Source organism: Lepidothrix coronata, unplaced genomic scaffold (assembly GCF_001604755.1).
Source record: "Lepidothrix coronata isolate B3197 unplaced genomic scaffold, Lepidothrix_coronata-1.0 Scaffold13, whole genome shotgun sequence".
Lineage (NCBI taxonomy): Eukaryota > Metazoa > Chordata > Aves > Passeriformes > Pipridae > Lepidothrix > Lepidothrix coronata.
Window position 1 is genome coordinate 1,819,729 of NW_016690193.1, and position 16,443 is coordinate 1,836,171.

Below are 16,443 nucleotides of genomic sequence, written 5' to 3' on the forward strand. Positions count from 1 at the left end.
AGCCTGTGGTCATGTATCCAAGCTTGGAGTAGTCTAGGACTTGAAATTGATTTGGTCTACAGCCAGACAGGAATGGACTTGATCCATGTGACAGTTTTTTGCTCAGGAAGTAGTCTGTCAGAGGGACAACTACCTTCATCTATATGCAATATATGGACCCTTTTTTCTCCATGGTCAAATGTCTTGGCTTCAGCTCTGATACCCAGGCAAAGTGTTTGAGCCCAAACAATCATCTGCCAGCATCCAAGACAAGTTATAACTGAAACATGGCCCACCCATTTGCTGTGTGCTCACAAGGCCCTATCTATCCATAGACAAGCTACAATTCAGCTCTTGACTCCAAGGCTGCTGTGCTTCTGAATTCTTGAACTTTTTCCTGCATCATTCCAGGGAGTGTACTATAATGAAGAATGGAAGATAGCTTAGAGAAGTCCTGGTTCCTAACATCAAGTTGGACTCTTACTTAAGTGAATAGAGAATTTTTCCTTGCTGTGTTTTCCCGAAAATGAACTTGTGGAAAACACCAGCTCGTGTCCACCTTCTTTGACCAAGTGTATGCGTGCCCACTCATCGCTTCATGTAAGCAGCCTCTACGACAGTATTTGCCATGAGAGTGGCTGCTGGACTTCAGACCGAAAACCACTTCATGTTCATACCAGTCTGTTGTCATATTAGAGTATTTGGCTGAATTAATTTCCATTTTTAACTATCCAGATTGTATTTTTCTGAATAAAAGTCCTTTGCTTTTTGTGCAGGATGGACGATTGTAACAATATTGGTATGACCATTGTCAAAAAAACCCGTCTCAAACTGCTTATTTTTGTGAATGCTGTTCTCAAGTCTTTATTACTGAATATGTGCATCTTCAGCTGTATCCTGTAAAAAAAAAAGAGGTTTTTTATTAGAGTGGAAATACCCATCTCCTTCAGAGCAGGGCAGAACTTCTGACTGACTCACTAATCTTATGTAAAGATCTCTCTCTTCTAATGGAAAGTAGGAATTGCCTGTGTTGCATTGTCAGACTGTAGCTAACTCATTTGATCTCAACCACACAAACCTCGTATTCTCTCTGACTTGATGTTTTCAGGAGCCCAAGTTTCTGGCTGCCAGGTAGGTCTCAAACACTTTCTACAACTCAGCAGCAGAACACACCTATTCCTGGTGAAGATGCTTTTCTTGGTGAATCTGCCGGTTCTCCAACACTTTATGTGCTGTGGACTTAATTGCTAGATAATGAGCCACTCAACCGCTCTCTTCTCCCTCTGTGGTCAGAAGAGAAAGAACTCGTCAGAGGAGATACTGGCCCCACTGCCAATACTTGGGGCTGGTCCAGTGCACTAAGAAGAGTCTTACACAAGAAAAGGCTAGCGACAGGCTTTTGGTGTGCTCTTACTTAAAAAGAATGGGGAAAAGGCCCCCAGTGGTTACAGTCTTAGGATCAAAGTGTTGTCCAAGTTCAGCACAAGTCAGTTGACATAGTCAATGGCAGTTCAGGGACCCCCTCTGACCATGCAGCTCGCTGCAAATGCTACCAAAGAGAGCAGCAATAGATCCAGTTAACAGAAGTATTTTGATTACACATCCTGTGATCTGACTGTTTGCCAGTATGTAGATCCATACTCTTCTAGAGATTCACTGGAGGTACTGGAATATTTGGATCCCCAGAGTAGGTCTGCAGGTGTTGTATGTTCTATAGTTGTGTATACCTGGCATTTAATTTTGTTTTTTGCAGGGAACTTTTCTCGTGGAATGTTGTGAGCTTCAGAAACAAAACTTGGTGGCTTAATTTCTACATAGGGAATAAGAACTGTCAGTCTGGTTCCATAGGTCTGAACCCAGAAAATCTCATTTCAGTCCCTTCAGCATAACATGACTTTGAAGTATATTGCTTGTAAAGGAAACTCAAAATCGGTGTATGACAAGTATATACGAATTTTTTTTTCTTGGCAGTAGCAATTATCTTACCAGGATGATGAATGAAATTTGGTCCTTTTGAAGAAAAGCATCATTACAAGATACCATGGATTTCCAGTTTTCAAAGTACTCTAGGCTTGGGTTTTCAAAGTGCATAACGGTTTCCCCATCCTGCTGGATTTCACTGTAACTTGAACACTTAGGGTTTTTAGTCTTTAAAATACCAGCTTTCTGGCTGGTTCCCCAAAACAGGTAAGTAGGTGTCCAAAAAATTAAGTTTGCTTCTGCAAACTTTCTGATTGTGCTTCTTCTGGGTACAATATCTGAAAGCCTTACGCATTTGCACTGTATCAAGTGCTGCAGTCAATCTCATTCTCCAAAGAGGTGCGCACAAGGCTGAAAAAGCAAACTTGTCATTTGCTTAAGGAGCTGTAGGTTCTGAGCATCTACTCGGAGAGACAGAGTACCTGACCCGCCTTAATGCCAAGTGCCAGCACAGTGCAGCCAGGAGGATGGGGGTGAAGAGGACTTGGTATCTACATGGTATATGTTTTGGGAGCCTTTATTTTGGAATGCCTTGTGGAGTTTTTCCTTGTAGCAGCTGGAAAATTCTGATCCAGTTTCCTCTGGAAGCTATGTAGTTGTAGTTTACATGCTCTGAGTCCTCTTGATGATGCAAAGCAGTGTAAATGGTGACTATCAAGACAAGCACTTAAAAGGACATCCCTCATCCACTCGGAATGTTGGTGTGGATGGATGTGACAGGTCTGAATCCCTTACTTGTGGCAAAAATATGCTGATCTCATCCTTGTCTGGCTTTTCCCGAGGGAAATTATGGAAACCTGAAGCCAAAACTTCTTATCTGGTTTATGTGGTCTAGCAGATTTGTATACCTTTTAAGCTGCATTCTCACCTATTTGTGAGGAATGAACATTTTCACTCAAGGCAGAATGGGATGTATCTAACTATACAATCATGCATGACACACGGGAATGTAATTTATATGTAAATTTAATAAAACCTGTTAAATTTACCTTCTGTTTTCATGTACTTGCTAATTTCCTGCACCACAGCAAGCTACTGTAAGTTGGAGACTCCTCTGTTTTAGAATGTGTTACTATGATCCTATACCATGGATTTACATGCTGACTTTTATGTAGTCTTAATCATCTGACTTTATCGACTTGTTTGAAGAGTATAATGGGGAGAAGAACATAACTATTAGAAGAGCAAAACATCATCCAGACTTGGATAGAATTTACCCACTTGGCCAGAGGTTATCCAAATTTATGTGAAGGTAAATAGGTCCCATGTCATCCACTAGAGGGTGAATCGTATTGTACAAAAGCCTTAAGCTCTTGGCTGCTGGTGGTGCTCTCTCAGCTAAGTAGAGAGGAGCAGGAGGACAAGGCACTGTGTCCTGCTGCCTTGGACGATGCAGAGATGCCATATAATATTCTTGCAAAGTCTGGGGGGGCTACAGCCTTTCAGTTTTAAGCATAGGCATCTGCAGCACTGGGTGAGTTTCAGCCTTTTGTCCCATCAGAAAGCTGGCATCAGATGCTCTCCTTTAAGTACGTTAAGTACAGTGGGCTATGGCTGTGAGAGCAAGGGGCTGAGCAGGTTTCATCTACTCAGCTGCAATACCAAAGCCAGAGCTTTGTCCTGTGGAAAAGTAGACTGGAAAGGTAAATTGTGAGGTACTGTTGGTATCATGGGTCTGTTTTCTGAGCTCATCAACCTTCTTGAAAACAAGATAGCAAAGAGCAGCAGAAATTTTGAGAATTTGATAGGATGGAAGGTTTGCAGTGGCATGTGGCTGCTTCTTGCTTTGATCTCCCATTTTGACAATTCCTGATGATTCTTGTGGATTGAAGACACTGATCAGATTTCTTCTTGTTCCTTTCCTGTCAGGTTGGGAATCTTGGTACAAACTGTACCATACCCTGAGCTGGAGGAGACAACCCAAAGAACCCAAAGAAGATGACACCAGGTCATCTTCATGCTTGACCCTTAGATGCCATATCCAGCGCTGTTATCCCAAACTTGCCTGGCCCTGTAGGGCATGGAAGGGAAAACAATCCATTCTGTGCCACCTAGGTAGAAAACATGTTACCTGAGAGTGAGCTCAGCTAGAAGATCTCACAGGGAGGCAGCAAACCAAGCGGGACCCTCATTTGGTACTGTGCAGTCCTGCCTGATGCATGCTGCATTTTTCAGTGACTAATCTCCTGAACTGTGTCTGAAAGGACAGCCAGAGTCAAAACAACTGCGGGATGGAGGTCTTGAACATGATTTTCCTATGTCTAATTTAGTCTATGAAGTCTTGAAGGCTAATGCAGTGTATGATAAATCATAAGACCACTGGGTCACATGTAGGATTTTGTATGCTGCTGCAGAGTAAACTAGAACAGGTAATAGCTCTGGCAGAAAGTATCTCAAAGAGCCAGACTCTACTTGGCTTCCACCAGGCAACTTAGCTGCTAACAAATAATATGAAATCAAATCCAAGCTACCTATCTTCTGCGGATGTAGAGACGTAAGAAAAGCCTTGTTTTGTGTATGCTGCTTTCCACAGAGATCTGTCTAAGTGCTCCCAGTCAGTCCCTCTTGCACTTCAGATGTGTGAAACAATGCTGCTCTTCTTTTGTTTAATTTGATCTGTACCTGTAAAGGATTTATTTTTATTTTCATGGGCCTTGTTCTCTGTAGCCTAGTCTAAGTACCTCAGACACTGTCTCTTTGGAGATGCTGTGTGCCTTCACAGGGAGCAGAGGATTCATGCAGTGGATGTAAAGACTGGTTAGTTACCCTGATGGAAGAAAATGCAGGCTGTCCTGTTTCACTGTACCAAGCAGCAGCTCTGGCTGGGCAGCTCCAGGGGACAGGCACACGTGTGCCACCTTTTTGCCTCAAATGGGGTGACAGGCTATGAATTCTTTTTTAATGACTCTGGCAGTGGGGGACTTCTACTGTCTAAGGGTGTTGCTGGTATTTTGGGCTGGCATCCCTGGCTGCAACTCAGACGGGTGTAGCAGTTTCTGTTACAAGGGCTGGAAAGAGGAACTATTTGGAAAGCAACCAGGACAGGATCCAGCATACTTCAGAGCTTGAGGCCATTTCTATAGCATCTGAGAGCCTCCATGTGTTCAGTATCTCAAAGCTGATGGGCATGTAATAAAATCTGTCCCCAAGTGAGTTTTCAAGGCTCAAGATAAGGACTTGGCTTCTCTCCCAGTCCTTACGTTGGCTCTACAGAATCATTCTATCCTTTTAGTGGATATTCTGGTTTTGTTTTTCTACTTATCAGTTATTAACTGCCATCAGCTATTAAGAGCCTTGCCAGGCATTTCATGTAGTAAAGGAAAACATGCGATAATAAACTGGTGAACTTTTTCTGTCAAAACAGTAAAGTTGTGCAGCATTTCCACAGCCGAAGTTAAAAAGTATGAAGAAATGTAGCTCATTCAGATCTTCCCTTGAATTTTGAAGGCCAAATGCAAGACATGTTTGTGTTTTTCAAGAGAGGGAGGCCTGAAGCCATAACTGAGCTGTCAAGGTGTGCTGATGGAAAAATGAGTGGACCAGGGAAGGATTTCATTGCAGTGTACCAGTTTCGTCTTATCAGATGCTCACAGAATCACAAAGTAATTTAGATTGGAAGGGATGTACAGAGGTCACCTTGTCAAAACCCCTGCTCAGAGCAGCTCTAATTATTTCAGGTTGTTTAAGGCCATGCTGTTTAACAGCACTTCTGTCAGTTCTGTAAAGTATCACTGGCAAGAACAATCACTTCTCAGTGTAAAAGTAGCGACTGATTGTTGTCTTTGGTTTAAAATTTGTGGCCTGGGTTGAGTAATTGGTAGACAATTATGTAAAACATCTTTGCTTGTAAATTCCGAAGATGTTATTGCTATAGGACTGGCCAATGGTCTTTTCTAAAGGTATTCTTTGTATTTACAGCCTGTGAGCCTGTGTAAGTATGCAAACATAAACCAAGGAAGTCTATTATTACCATTCTTAGGCAAGCAGTCTGTCTGACCGGCTGGGCTGACTTTGCAGGGTTAAACTGAGAGAATGGTCATTACATCTTTTTACACTTTCATTCACAAAATCCTGTGCACCCACATTCTCAGATTTCCACCCTACACTTTGATAGCTAGTTTCCGTCCTGCTTCCCTAGTATTAACCAAAAAGATTAGTAATTACCTAGCTTACTGAATAATACCCTAATACCATGCACTTTGCAACTTGATAATTTATTGTTAGGAAAATTATTCCTTAATTATTGTCTTTTCTTGGCCTGTCTGTACCATTGTTCCTGGGGGACATGTATGTGTAAATTGATTTTGCATTCTGATGCAAAACACTGACCCAGGCAAATATATTTCCTTGTTTCACACTGTTTGGCAGGACAGCTCATTTTACTGGTTAATTAATTTGAAAACAAAAGCAACCTACTTAAAGTTTTATTAGGCAGATTGCAAAAAATTCTTGATTGTAAGAAAATGGAATAATTTCTTTGTAATACCTTAGTTATTCATATCCTGGAGTAGTAACAGGAAGGTATGTGCTAGTGTGATCTGAAAGTTACCAGAAGTTCATTCAGTTAATTCTGTTATCCAAGACCTTTCCTCTAGCACTTCTTCCTGAGACCCTTTGCAATTCTAATGAATGCTTTTCATTCTTGTTCAAGGCTCAAGATTTCAAGTAACTGTTGTCTCAAAATCTAGATGTTTGGTAAAACCTACTTTTCCTGTATTTTTTGGGTGACCCAGGTGGTTAGAGTTGGCCATTAAACTTCTGCACACACCAGGAACAACTCTCCACATCTCATGGGGTAAATGCTTCAAGGGCTATCTTTTTCCATTGTTTCCCAGTGTAAAAAAGAAAAAAACTCCAAAGATTTCTAAGATATTTTCTTGACTCCTGCACTGAAGTGGTTTGCAATCAATCTCCAACACTCCATTAAGTGCTGGAGTTCCTTTGAGAGTGTGTGTGTTTCCGGGTGGAGAAGGGAATCCTTTGTGCACAATCTTTTTTGAGTTTTACTAATTTTTAAAAAGAAAATAACAGGGCGGGGGGTAGGCCCAGGGAGAATATTAGTACTTGACAGGTACGTGTGTATTCAGTCAGTAAAGCCCCAAGTGAGGTTGGTAACTGCAACAATGCCCTTTCTACAGGGAGTGAGGAGAAGCCAAAAAATCCAATTAATTTGATCAAAACAAAGCAAGAAATCAAGGTTAGAGAAATAGCAGATGCTATGCAGCAGTGATCAACTTTTCTCATTGTCCTCAAAATGGTCTGCCCAAGTGCTTATAAAATGGCATTGAAATGATGATCAGGTAAAATTTTCCTCTTACCTTTTTTTTTTTTTTTTTTATTCCCTCCCTTTATATGAGCTTGTTTCTGGAAGATAGTAAGTGTTTCCATAAAAATGACTGAAACCTTGAGACTTCTTTGGAAAATCAAATGCTTCAAACTTTTGGGCACAAATGCAAGTGCATCAAAAACCAGAAACCAGAGGTTTGGTTTCTGGTAATTTTACTTTCTGGTTTGGGATTTTAGATGCAAGTGCAGGTTTTCTCACTAGTGAATCTCTACTTTTTCCCTTTCCAGCTGGCTCTGAAGAAACACATTTGTGCTTGGAGAAGGGAATTCCAAGGAGATTGGTGGCCCTTTTCACAGAGTAAGCATTTTCCACAGGCGGGGTTATGCCAACCATTAAATGACTAACATGTAATTAGGAGGCTGGATACTTATAGTTGTCTTGTCCCTGATGCCAAGGGAGTCCAGAACAGCTGTGGATGAGTGAGCACCAAGGTAGATCAGGCTTGGCTGACCAAGCCATTTACATCCATATTTGTTTTTGTGTTGGCTATCTCAGAAGAGAAGTGACTTAGCGTTGCGGTCAGTGTGGTGCCTCTCCCCTGTGGGTTTTACAGCGAGTGTATGGTAGAAGGTGCTGCTGCTCAGGAGACAGAAAGTTGGACAGAAAGGGAGTGCTGGAAAAGAGAGATCTCACGCACTTCCTGTTCCACTGTAGTGAAGAACAAGTCTTCTTGCTTGGGCCGGTTTATCTGCTCACTCCATCTCTGCCTGCCTGGGGAGCTCTTTGATGCAGAGCTGATCTGAAGGTTGCAGTCTCCTTATCAACTCCATGCTTACCTCTGTTTGTTTTTATTCTGAAGTTCGTTCCCTCATTTTGCAATAACCCACAGGGTGCTGGGTGTTGCGCCAGCTGTGCCTCAATGAAGGATCTTCATTCAACACCTTTCCCTTCCCGTCACACCAGTCAATGCGACTCCTGCATTTTCCAGCACCATTCCCTGCGCAGACCAGACTTTAGCAAAGTCTTCGTTGGCGGTCAGAAAGGCTACCAGACCTACCGGGACCTACCATGGGACCTTCAAAAGTAGGTGGCATGTTTTAGCTCAGCTAGTCTAACTTGAAGGTGTAATGGTGGTAAAGGATACTGTCTATGGGAAAGCTTTAGGATAGATAGACAGAAGAGAAATCTGTTTGTTCTCTTGCCTGATTTTGGAGCTCATTGCTCTATCGCTGCCTCTTTCTTCCTCTTAGACCTAGGGTAATCAGGGATCTGTCTTAAATGTTCAGCCTGAAAAGGGGCATTAGAGGGAAAACTAAACAGTAAACTGCAGGCTGAATGGGAGAGTTTGGAGATTGTGGACTGGATGAAAAGAGTAACATGTGGCTGGAGTGAGAAATGCCAAGGGAACTCCTTCTCTACCATGGCCAGGAGAACAATCATTTGCTGTCTGTTTAGAAAGATGATGTGATGGCTCAGGTTGACATTCACCTTTCCTCCCTGTGACCATCTCATCCTGTCTCCAGCAGGCTTTTATTGCAGCAGTGCAGAATCCAGGAAACTCTTTGGTGTCAAAATCAAATGCAGTAACACGATTTTTGGAAACTATGGATTTTGATCAGGTCTAGTTGCAATAACGTTTCCCCCAAATCCTGCAAAAAGTCCCAGTCAATTCTGTGATGGCAGCACAACCACATGAGGGGAACACTATAGGGGTTCATCATTCTGGTTTTGGCCCTTGTATTTTATAAGGAAGAAGCCATATTTCTCAGGAGTAATGAATTACGAGATGTTTTGTTTCTGAAAGTATTTTGTGCAGTCAGAGATGCTGGACACCCTTAGTTTTGTTTTACTGTAAAAATAATTAAGGCAGTGCTGAAAAGTTCAGAGTATTTTTGAAAAAGTAAGTCTTCCAGCTGCAACACTCTACTATGCTCTGTTGGGTCAGAGCAGAGATTGTGTCACAAGTGTACAGCAAACCTCTTGGAATTTATTTCTGTTCAACACACTGGGTTCTGGATTCACATGGCAATGGAGGATACTCAGTCTCCCATGAGTTTTTTTCTTGTTGTTGCCTTAGAAGTTGATGAAACTTAGAAGTTTGACCTCAGAAACAAAATCCCAAAGAATCTGAAATATTTTTTTAACATCCTAATTATTTGGCTGGATGACTGAATTTTTGTGTGGACTGTTAAAATCAAAATATTACTCTCCTCTCTGGCATTGCTTTGGGCAAATGGCTGTGGATGATTGCAAGGTACTACTTATTTTTTCCATCCTCAGTATTTTTAAAAATTGGATTTTCTAAATAATTTCTGGGCATGCTGAAATAGAAACATTGTTTCTGGATGGACAAAAATTATTATTGATGCACACTTCGGTGTTTTTTCTCATTTTGTGGGAACAACATAATTTCAGTCAATATAATGTCATCTTTGCCAAAAGAAGATGGATTTTAACTTTTTGTTCTGTGTTCCCTAGTGGTACCCTGCTCAATACCCCAAGATCCCCTGCCCTGTTTAATATCCACAAATTAAAAGTTATGCTGCTCTTACTGCCAGGTGACGAAGAAATCCCCATCAGTTGTGAATACCAGTTTGTGTGTGTTAAATAAAGAGGGAAAACTAAGTGAGAGTTCTCTACCTAACAGAATTGAAAAGCCATGTTGTTTTCTAGTTAGAGGTAAACCTAGTTGCCAGGTCTTGTTGATGTATACAGTGGTGTAAATAATTTTAATAACAGTGTGCTAGAGGGTAGTTAAACAACATCTGAGTACAGTTTCTTTACCTCCTACTTAGGAAAGAATTTAATTGCTTAAATTATTATAAAATCTAAAGTATATTAATGAAAAATTTGTGTTGGATAGTTAAATATTTTCATGTTTGGGAAGGGATGGAAACTGCCTGGTCTTAATCAAAGCCCCTTTGTAGTCTGTTAGATGCCCAGAGTTCTTTGCTGTGCAGGGATGTGGATCTGAGTGTGGAGCTGTAAGCTTTGCTGTTTGAGCTCATTGTCCTCTGCCTTAGTCCCATATAAGAGGGGTGTTTCAGTATTAGATTTATCCAGTTCCAAGATGCCTCTTTTCAGAACATTTCAAGGTAAGTTGGAATGTGTGCTCCCTAAAATCCTTCAGGAAGCAAAGCTGCTAAGGAAAACTAGGCGGAGTAGACAGCCTTGCTGGTCTTGTCCCTCTATTGTGCTGTGTCCTGCAGTCTGGAACGCAAGTGCAATGTCCTATCTGTAACTTCCTTGTGAAGATCTTGTGTCCTGACAGGGTGAGGTACAGAGTAGCTGGCATTGTATATGGTAGTCTAAAAGTGAATATGCATGTGGAAATGCAGTGCCACTCACACCAATTTGTCATGCAGTAGGTGGGCAATATGAATGCAAATTACAGACTGTTGAGGTGTAGCAGGAAATAGATACCAGCCCTGGTGCAAGAACACTCATGTGCCATTGGCATTAATGGGAGTTAACTTTGATTATTGTTGGAGGCAGATGTGGTTCCTACCTGGTGCCAAACAAAAACTTATTCTGTCAGTTTGTCCCAGAGTACATCCTGAGTTTAGAAAACCCTAGGGAAATACTTCTGATTCTGCTACACTCCACACCTGATTTGACTCCTAGAGAATTGCTTCCATTTGTGTTTTGTTGCCACATGTACTCAGTTTCTGGCCATTTTAGACAGGAAAACTAGAATGAGACAAGATCTTCTCCTGAGCCTTAAAACCTAGTCATGTTCATTCACTGAGCAAGCCCCAGTGTAATATGCCCTTTTCTGGCACCTGCTATTCCTCTTAGATGATGTTTCAGAAGTGTTTCATTTATTGATTTTTTTCACAGGCGGTTTTATGATTGAGCATTTTGGGTCAGCATAAGATTTTAAAATCAAGGCATTCTGCTTCCCCCACATACTCCTTCCGTGTTTGTGTTTCTGATTACATACAGATCTCCATTTTAAATGAAGCCAAACTAACACAAAGCTTGGGATGGCTTAGTTTGACATGCTTCTGATATAAGACAATCTGAAAGCTACATGTGGTCTGTGGATAAACTTGGTGATGACAGGGGGAAAGATTTTACACAGAACTGAACATGGAAATTTTCCAATTTCTCTGCCGCTGGACAATTTCCTGGGGTTTCAGTATCAGCTGAACCACTTGTCTAAGGATCTTTCTCTAATTTCAGCAGCATTTTTCTCATGAAGAAATTTGTGGAAATATGTTGCTAGATTACAGCATCTTACTGTTTATCTACCCAGCCTAGTAATTGTTTATTATATATCCTGGTTTAACCCCAACCAGAAATTAAGTAACATGCAGCCACTCACCCCCCCCCCCCCCCCCCCCCCCCCCAGTGGGATGGGAAGGAGATTCAGGGAAAAAACAGTACTGAGCATGATGCTCTATGGTATGGAATATTCCTTTGGCCAGTTCAGGTCAACTGTCCTGGCCACGCTCCCTCTCAGTTCCTTTTGCCCCTGCTCACTGCCAGAGCATGGGAAACTGAAAAGTGCTTGACTTACAATAAGCACTACTGAGCAACAACTAAATCATCAGTGTGTTATCAACATTATTCTCACATTAAGCCTAAAACACAGCACTGCACCAGCTACCATGAAGAAAATTAGCTGTATCCCAGTTGAAATTAGGACATAAAGTATAAAATACAGGAAAATGTATTATTGTCCAGAAATATAAGCTTCTAAACCACAGGGGAAGTTGGATACTTTGGGTCATATTCTGAGTAGACATAAACTGTCACAGCTGCACACAAACTGTGATGATCACAGAAGGGCTGGTCTGTTGTATCAGACTTGCAGAACTCCTTCATAGTGATGTTCAGTATAGTTTTCATATACCAGTAAACATATTTAAGTAAACAAATAAAAACACATTACTATCCTATTATTTGTGTATTCGTATATTACAATTATTGCTAAGGCTGATAGTGGTTTTTATAAACGTTTTTTTCCTCAAAACACCTTAAGAGAGAGGTGCTACACATACTCTAAAACAGTGGAGAAAATTTGTCAATCTAAGTATGCCTCTCTTATACGACTAAAAACAAAGGACATATAATAGCCCACAGGAGATCATCTCTAGGTGACTGTTTTGGGCTTGGCTTTTCAGCTGTCTGTCCTGTCAGCACCTTTCTTGAGCAGACACTGGCAGTGCGTGTATGCCAAAGCAGAGTCTGTGCTGTCTTTCCTGGTTCATGCTGACTTAGCCAGACATGGTCTCTGATATGAAGCTCACTGCAGGTAATGGAGGGTTCCACAGGTGTCCAAGTGTGCCTTGAGCCCCAGTGAGGAAGTCTTTTGAGGTTTTTCCTCTGAAGCAGACATTTTGACTCATAGAAGGCAGTTGTAATTCTGCTTCTTTGCAAGAAGTGAGTGTAAATTCCAATAGGTAAAAGACGCTAACTTCTTTTGTAAACAAACAGTTTCAGGCTGGAGTGAGGCAAGTGCACACATGATTTATTTAATGAAGTGTTTATTATTTGTTTACTGAATGGTACTCTTAATTTCTGATTTTTCTTTGACACTGATTTTTTCTCCTGATACTCCTCTGTTAAAAACGCTGACCGACATTATTAACTGTGTCCTTCTTATGTCTGTCTTGTAAAACGCATAACAGGAGGGATCTCTCTGGCTCTGTGTTTGTTGGTGTGAGCTCCTTGTTGAGGATAATGTTCCTGGAGGTCTTCTCTGTGTGTGATGGGAAGGAACACAAGTACGGACTGCAGGGCTCCAGTAGCTTCCTACTACTGTTCAGGAAAGGTCTCAGCGGGTATTTCTAGGAAAATGAGTCAGTTGGAAAACCAAGACAGTGTTTGGAATTATTAGAAAACAAAGAGAGGACAAACAAGTAAAATTGTCATGGCAATGTGAGCAATTTTATATCATTTTTTGTTGTTTCTCTCTGTCAGCAAATATTTCACTCCTCTTCCTAATAGGACAAATCTTAGTCTGGGACTTGGCAGTCTTCTGCCAAGAGATGAAACCCAGTCTGTGATTGCAATGTGTTTAAGATTATTGCATGGGCATGGTTGTCTGGGAAAGAGCAGAGTTTCTGGGGAAGAGGGAAGGACCACTTAAGCTGCAGACAGAAAAGCCCTGTCAGAAAGCCCTCTGAAGTCAGTGGAAAGCTTTCAGCTTCAGGTATTTGGTTCAGGCTTAAAATTTTCATTTCCATTTCTGCTCTGGAGGACTTCAGTGATCTCCCCAAATGGTGTGTTTTTTCCTACTGTGCATTTCTAGGCTACGCTCCCTGTTCCCTCTCTTGGAGGCAGACAGTTCCAAAGGAGTTAAAAAGGACTGTTAGACTCTTGATCTGAGAAAGTAAATTCCCACTGTTGAACTTTATCAGCTCTCTGCAGAGTATTCAAGCCCTGACACGTCATCACATGGATTGAAGCTGTTTCAGTTCTGGCATGGTTGCTTCTCTTGTGTGTATTGAACCCCTGTAAGTACTGTTCAGTTTTACTCAGTGGGACATGTTGTCAGATACAATAATTAATATTTGAGGAATGAACCTCAGGAGATACAGCAAAGCAGCAATAAATCTCAAAGTTAATGGGAATGGAAAAGTATCATTTCAATGATCTTTATGGGTTTGTCTCACGAATATCTTTGAAAACCTGGATTTGAAATCCTCCTGGTCTGCAGAATGCCTATTCAAATGGGGAAGCATCCAGACAGTACAGCCTAATCAAGGATATTTTGCTCAAAAATACCTTTTGTTTCTAAAACCAATTTTTGTTTTCAAAAGAAATTAGGAGCGGAGAATAAAATTTAACAGGTGTTTCATGCTTATGTGTAAAAGGAAGGGAGAAAGTTTATTCAGACAAAACAAAAAGAAAAAAGACATCCAAGTTCCCAACAGTAATGCCCCCTCTCCATTAAGTGACTTTCTAAGATGTATTTATCAAACAGCTTCTTCTTTGAGGAAATTCAGTTTAGAAGCTGGTGCTGAGACCCCTCTGCACCTCTTTGAAATGTTGCTCTCAAACAGGTTTCATGAATTAAGTGAAAGTCACATGTGTGAGTAAAATTACACACGTGAGTAACTGTTATGGACTGGGGTTTGTCTTTGACAAATGATAACACGGAACTTGAAAGAAGAAATAAAGAAGAAGAGTTATAAAAAAATGTTACAGTATGTAAAAAAAATGCTGAAAAGGTTTCAAATTTATAGTGCTCTATTTAACTGTGTCCCAGTCATGTTACTTTGGTCTGAAACCGCTGTTTCGCTGATATGATAGGCACTAATTTCTTCAGGCTCACCTAGTGCGGTGTAGAGGTGGCATTCAGCCTTTCAAATGGGCTTCTCCAACCCAACATTTTGGTTTGGGGCTATGCCAGGATCATTATAGCTGAAAGACCTTCTGAATGTTTTCCTTCTGTGCAGCTTAATCAAGACAACTACCTTTTAAATGACAGTATCTACAAGAATACAAGAGTAGGTTGTCTTAAGTTAAATGCAATTTTTTTGGTTGTTTTGTTGGCTTTTCCTGTAACTTTATCTCACTTCAAACATAGTAGACACATTTGCAAAGCATATAAACCATGCAAAAGACTATTAGCTGTAGTGGTGGGGAAAAAAACCCAACAAACCATAAAACAACAAACGCACATGAAAAATTAAAGTTGAATTCACCACTGACTTTATGGTTTCACCTAAAAGCTACTACTTAGAAATATTCTTATTAACAAGTCCTGACTACTTATACTTGCTTATTTTTAATTTCTCCAGTTAAAGTTCTAAGGCAACTTCCATACAGTAGTCTGAGAAATAATTTTGGAGCTGCTCTTCTCTGGACTCTTAACAAGACTATTTAATTTGCTTTTTTTTTTTTTTTTTTGGATTCACAGATGCATTTTGAATCAAACTCGATGAGAGGTTACTAGGTGTTTTACACGGTAGCAGGGGGGAAGGAAACACTAGATAGGAGAAGCAGGACAAGTCTCAACAGATCTGAGTGACAAATTATTATTCCCATTCTCATTCAACCAAATATCATGATATTTGGCCTAAGTCAGTTGTTTTCCAGGTCACAGTAATAAGGCTGTAATTGTAAGGCATTGCAATAGAATTAGAATGAAATATCAGGACCTGCTTCGGTATTTATGTACCGTGCACACTGTGCTTGCTGTCTTTTTCCTGCACTGCAAATAATTGCAGTGATTGCTTGCAATTATTTCAACTTATTTTAATGCATTTAAACTTATGGCTCATGAGATGTATGTTCTGGGAGTGAGCTATGTGTACTTTGTATGTGGGAACTCACTGAGGTGTCTTGCAGCCTCAGAAGAGGATCCCTGCAGCCTGTTTTCCTATGGTAGGCTATACCTTAACCTGAAGGTGGGTATGTCTGCATGAGTGAGGTATCTGACTCTACAATTAAGAACTCTTTGCCAAAAATTGTTGCTTCCTCTTCTGTATTTTTTGTAATAAAGTAGAAAAATTGTTTTAAAGATCTTCAGGTGTCTTTGAGTTTATAGACAAAGGTAGAATTTGCTGTAACCAACTTTTTTCAGGTAGTTTTTGTTTAACTATAGTACTGACTGTCCATTGACTTTCCTTGAGTTAATTTGGATTAGCACCTGTAATTAAGAGCACGGCAGAGAGAAGTATCTGGTGAGGTTTCCTACCTGTGTCTGCTCACATGTCCTTGCCCTTCCCTGTCATTCTATCACTTCAGCAAATACTGCTTGAAGCAGTGCTTTCTTCTTGCTTTTAGATTCAATCTAAGCAAAACAGGAAGCAAAGGCTGGCCCTCTGAAATCTCTTTCTCTTTTTTGTCCAGCTCTGCTTTGGAGGCTGAAATGGGTTGAGCAGCTTGAATAATGTATAGATATGTACTTAACAAATCAGAGGGTGCTTTTTACCAATTGCTGTATGAAAGTTCACCTAGCTGAAAATTAAGTTTTATTCTTGCAGATATATAGTCGGGAGTCACATAAGAATCTTAGCGGGGCTCCTATTTAATTTGGCCCTAATAATAAAAAAACCAAACCCTCAAACCTGTCTGTGTTCTTTGACTTCTAGCACATCCCAACATCTATTTCAAAAGAGTCTTGAGTCACGGTTTCATTTTCAAGGGTGTTGAAGGGTGAGAAGTCAATTAATATTGCTAGGAAGAATCATGTGGACTCATCAAGGGAGAAAACTTTACCTTCTTTTTTCTTTTTTTTG

General features: G+C 40.7%; 1 protein-coding gene across 1 annotated transcript in view; it reads left to right on the forward strand.

The window, feature by feature from the left end:
- Nucleotides 1-8,165: 8,165 nt before the first annotated feature.
- Nucleotides 8,166-16,443, forward strand: part of LOC108492939 (transmembrane protease serine 11E-like) — a 39,883-nt gene continuing 31,605 nt past the window's right edge. The window contains exon 1 of the mRNA XM_017805797.1: nt 8,166-8,329. Coding sequence (XP_017661286.1) covers nt 8,166-8,329 — 164 coding nt within the window. The remainder of the gene's footprint in view (nt 8,330-16,443) is intronic.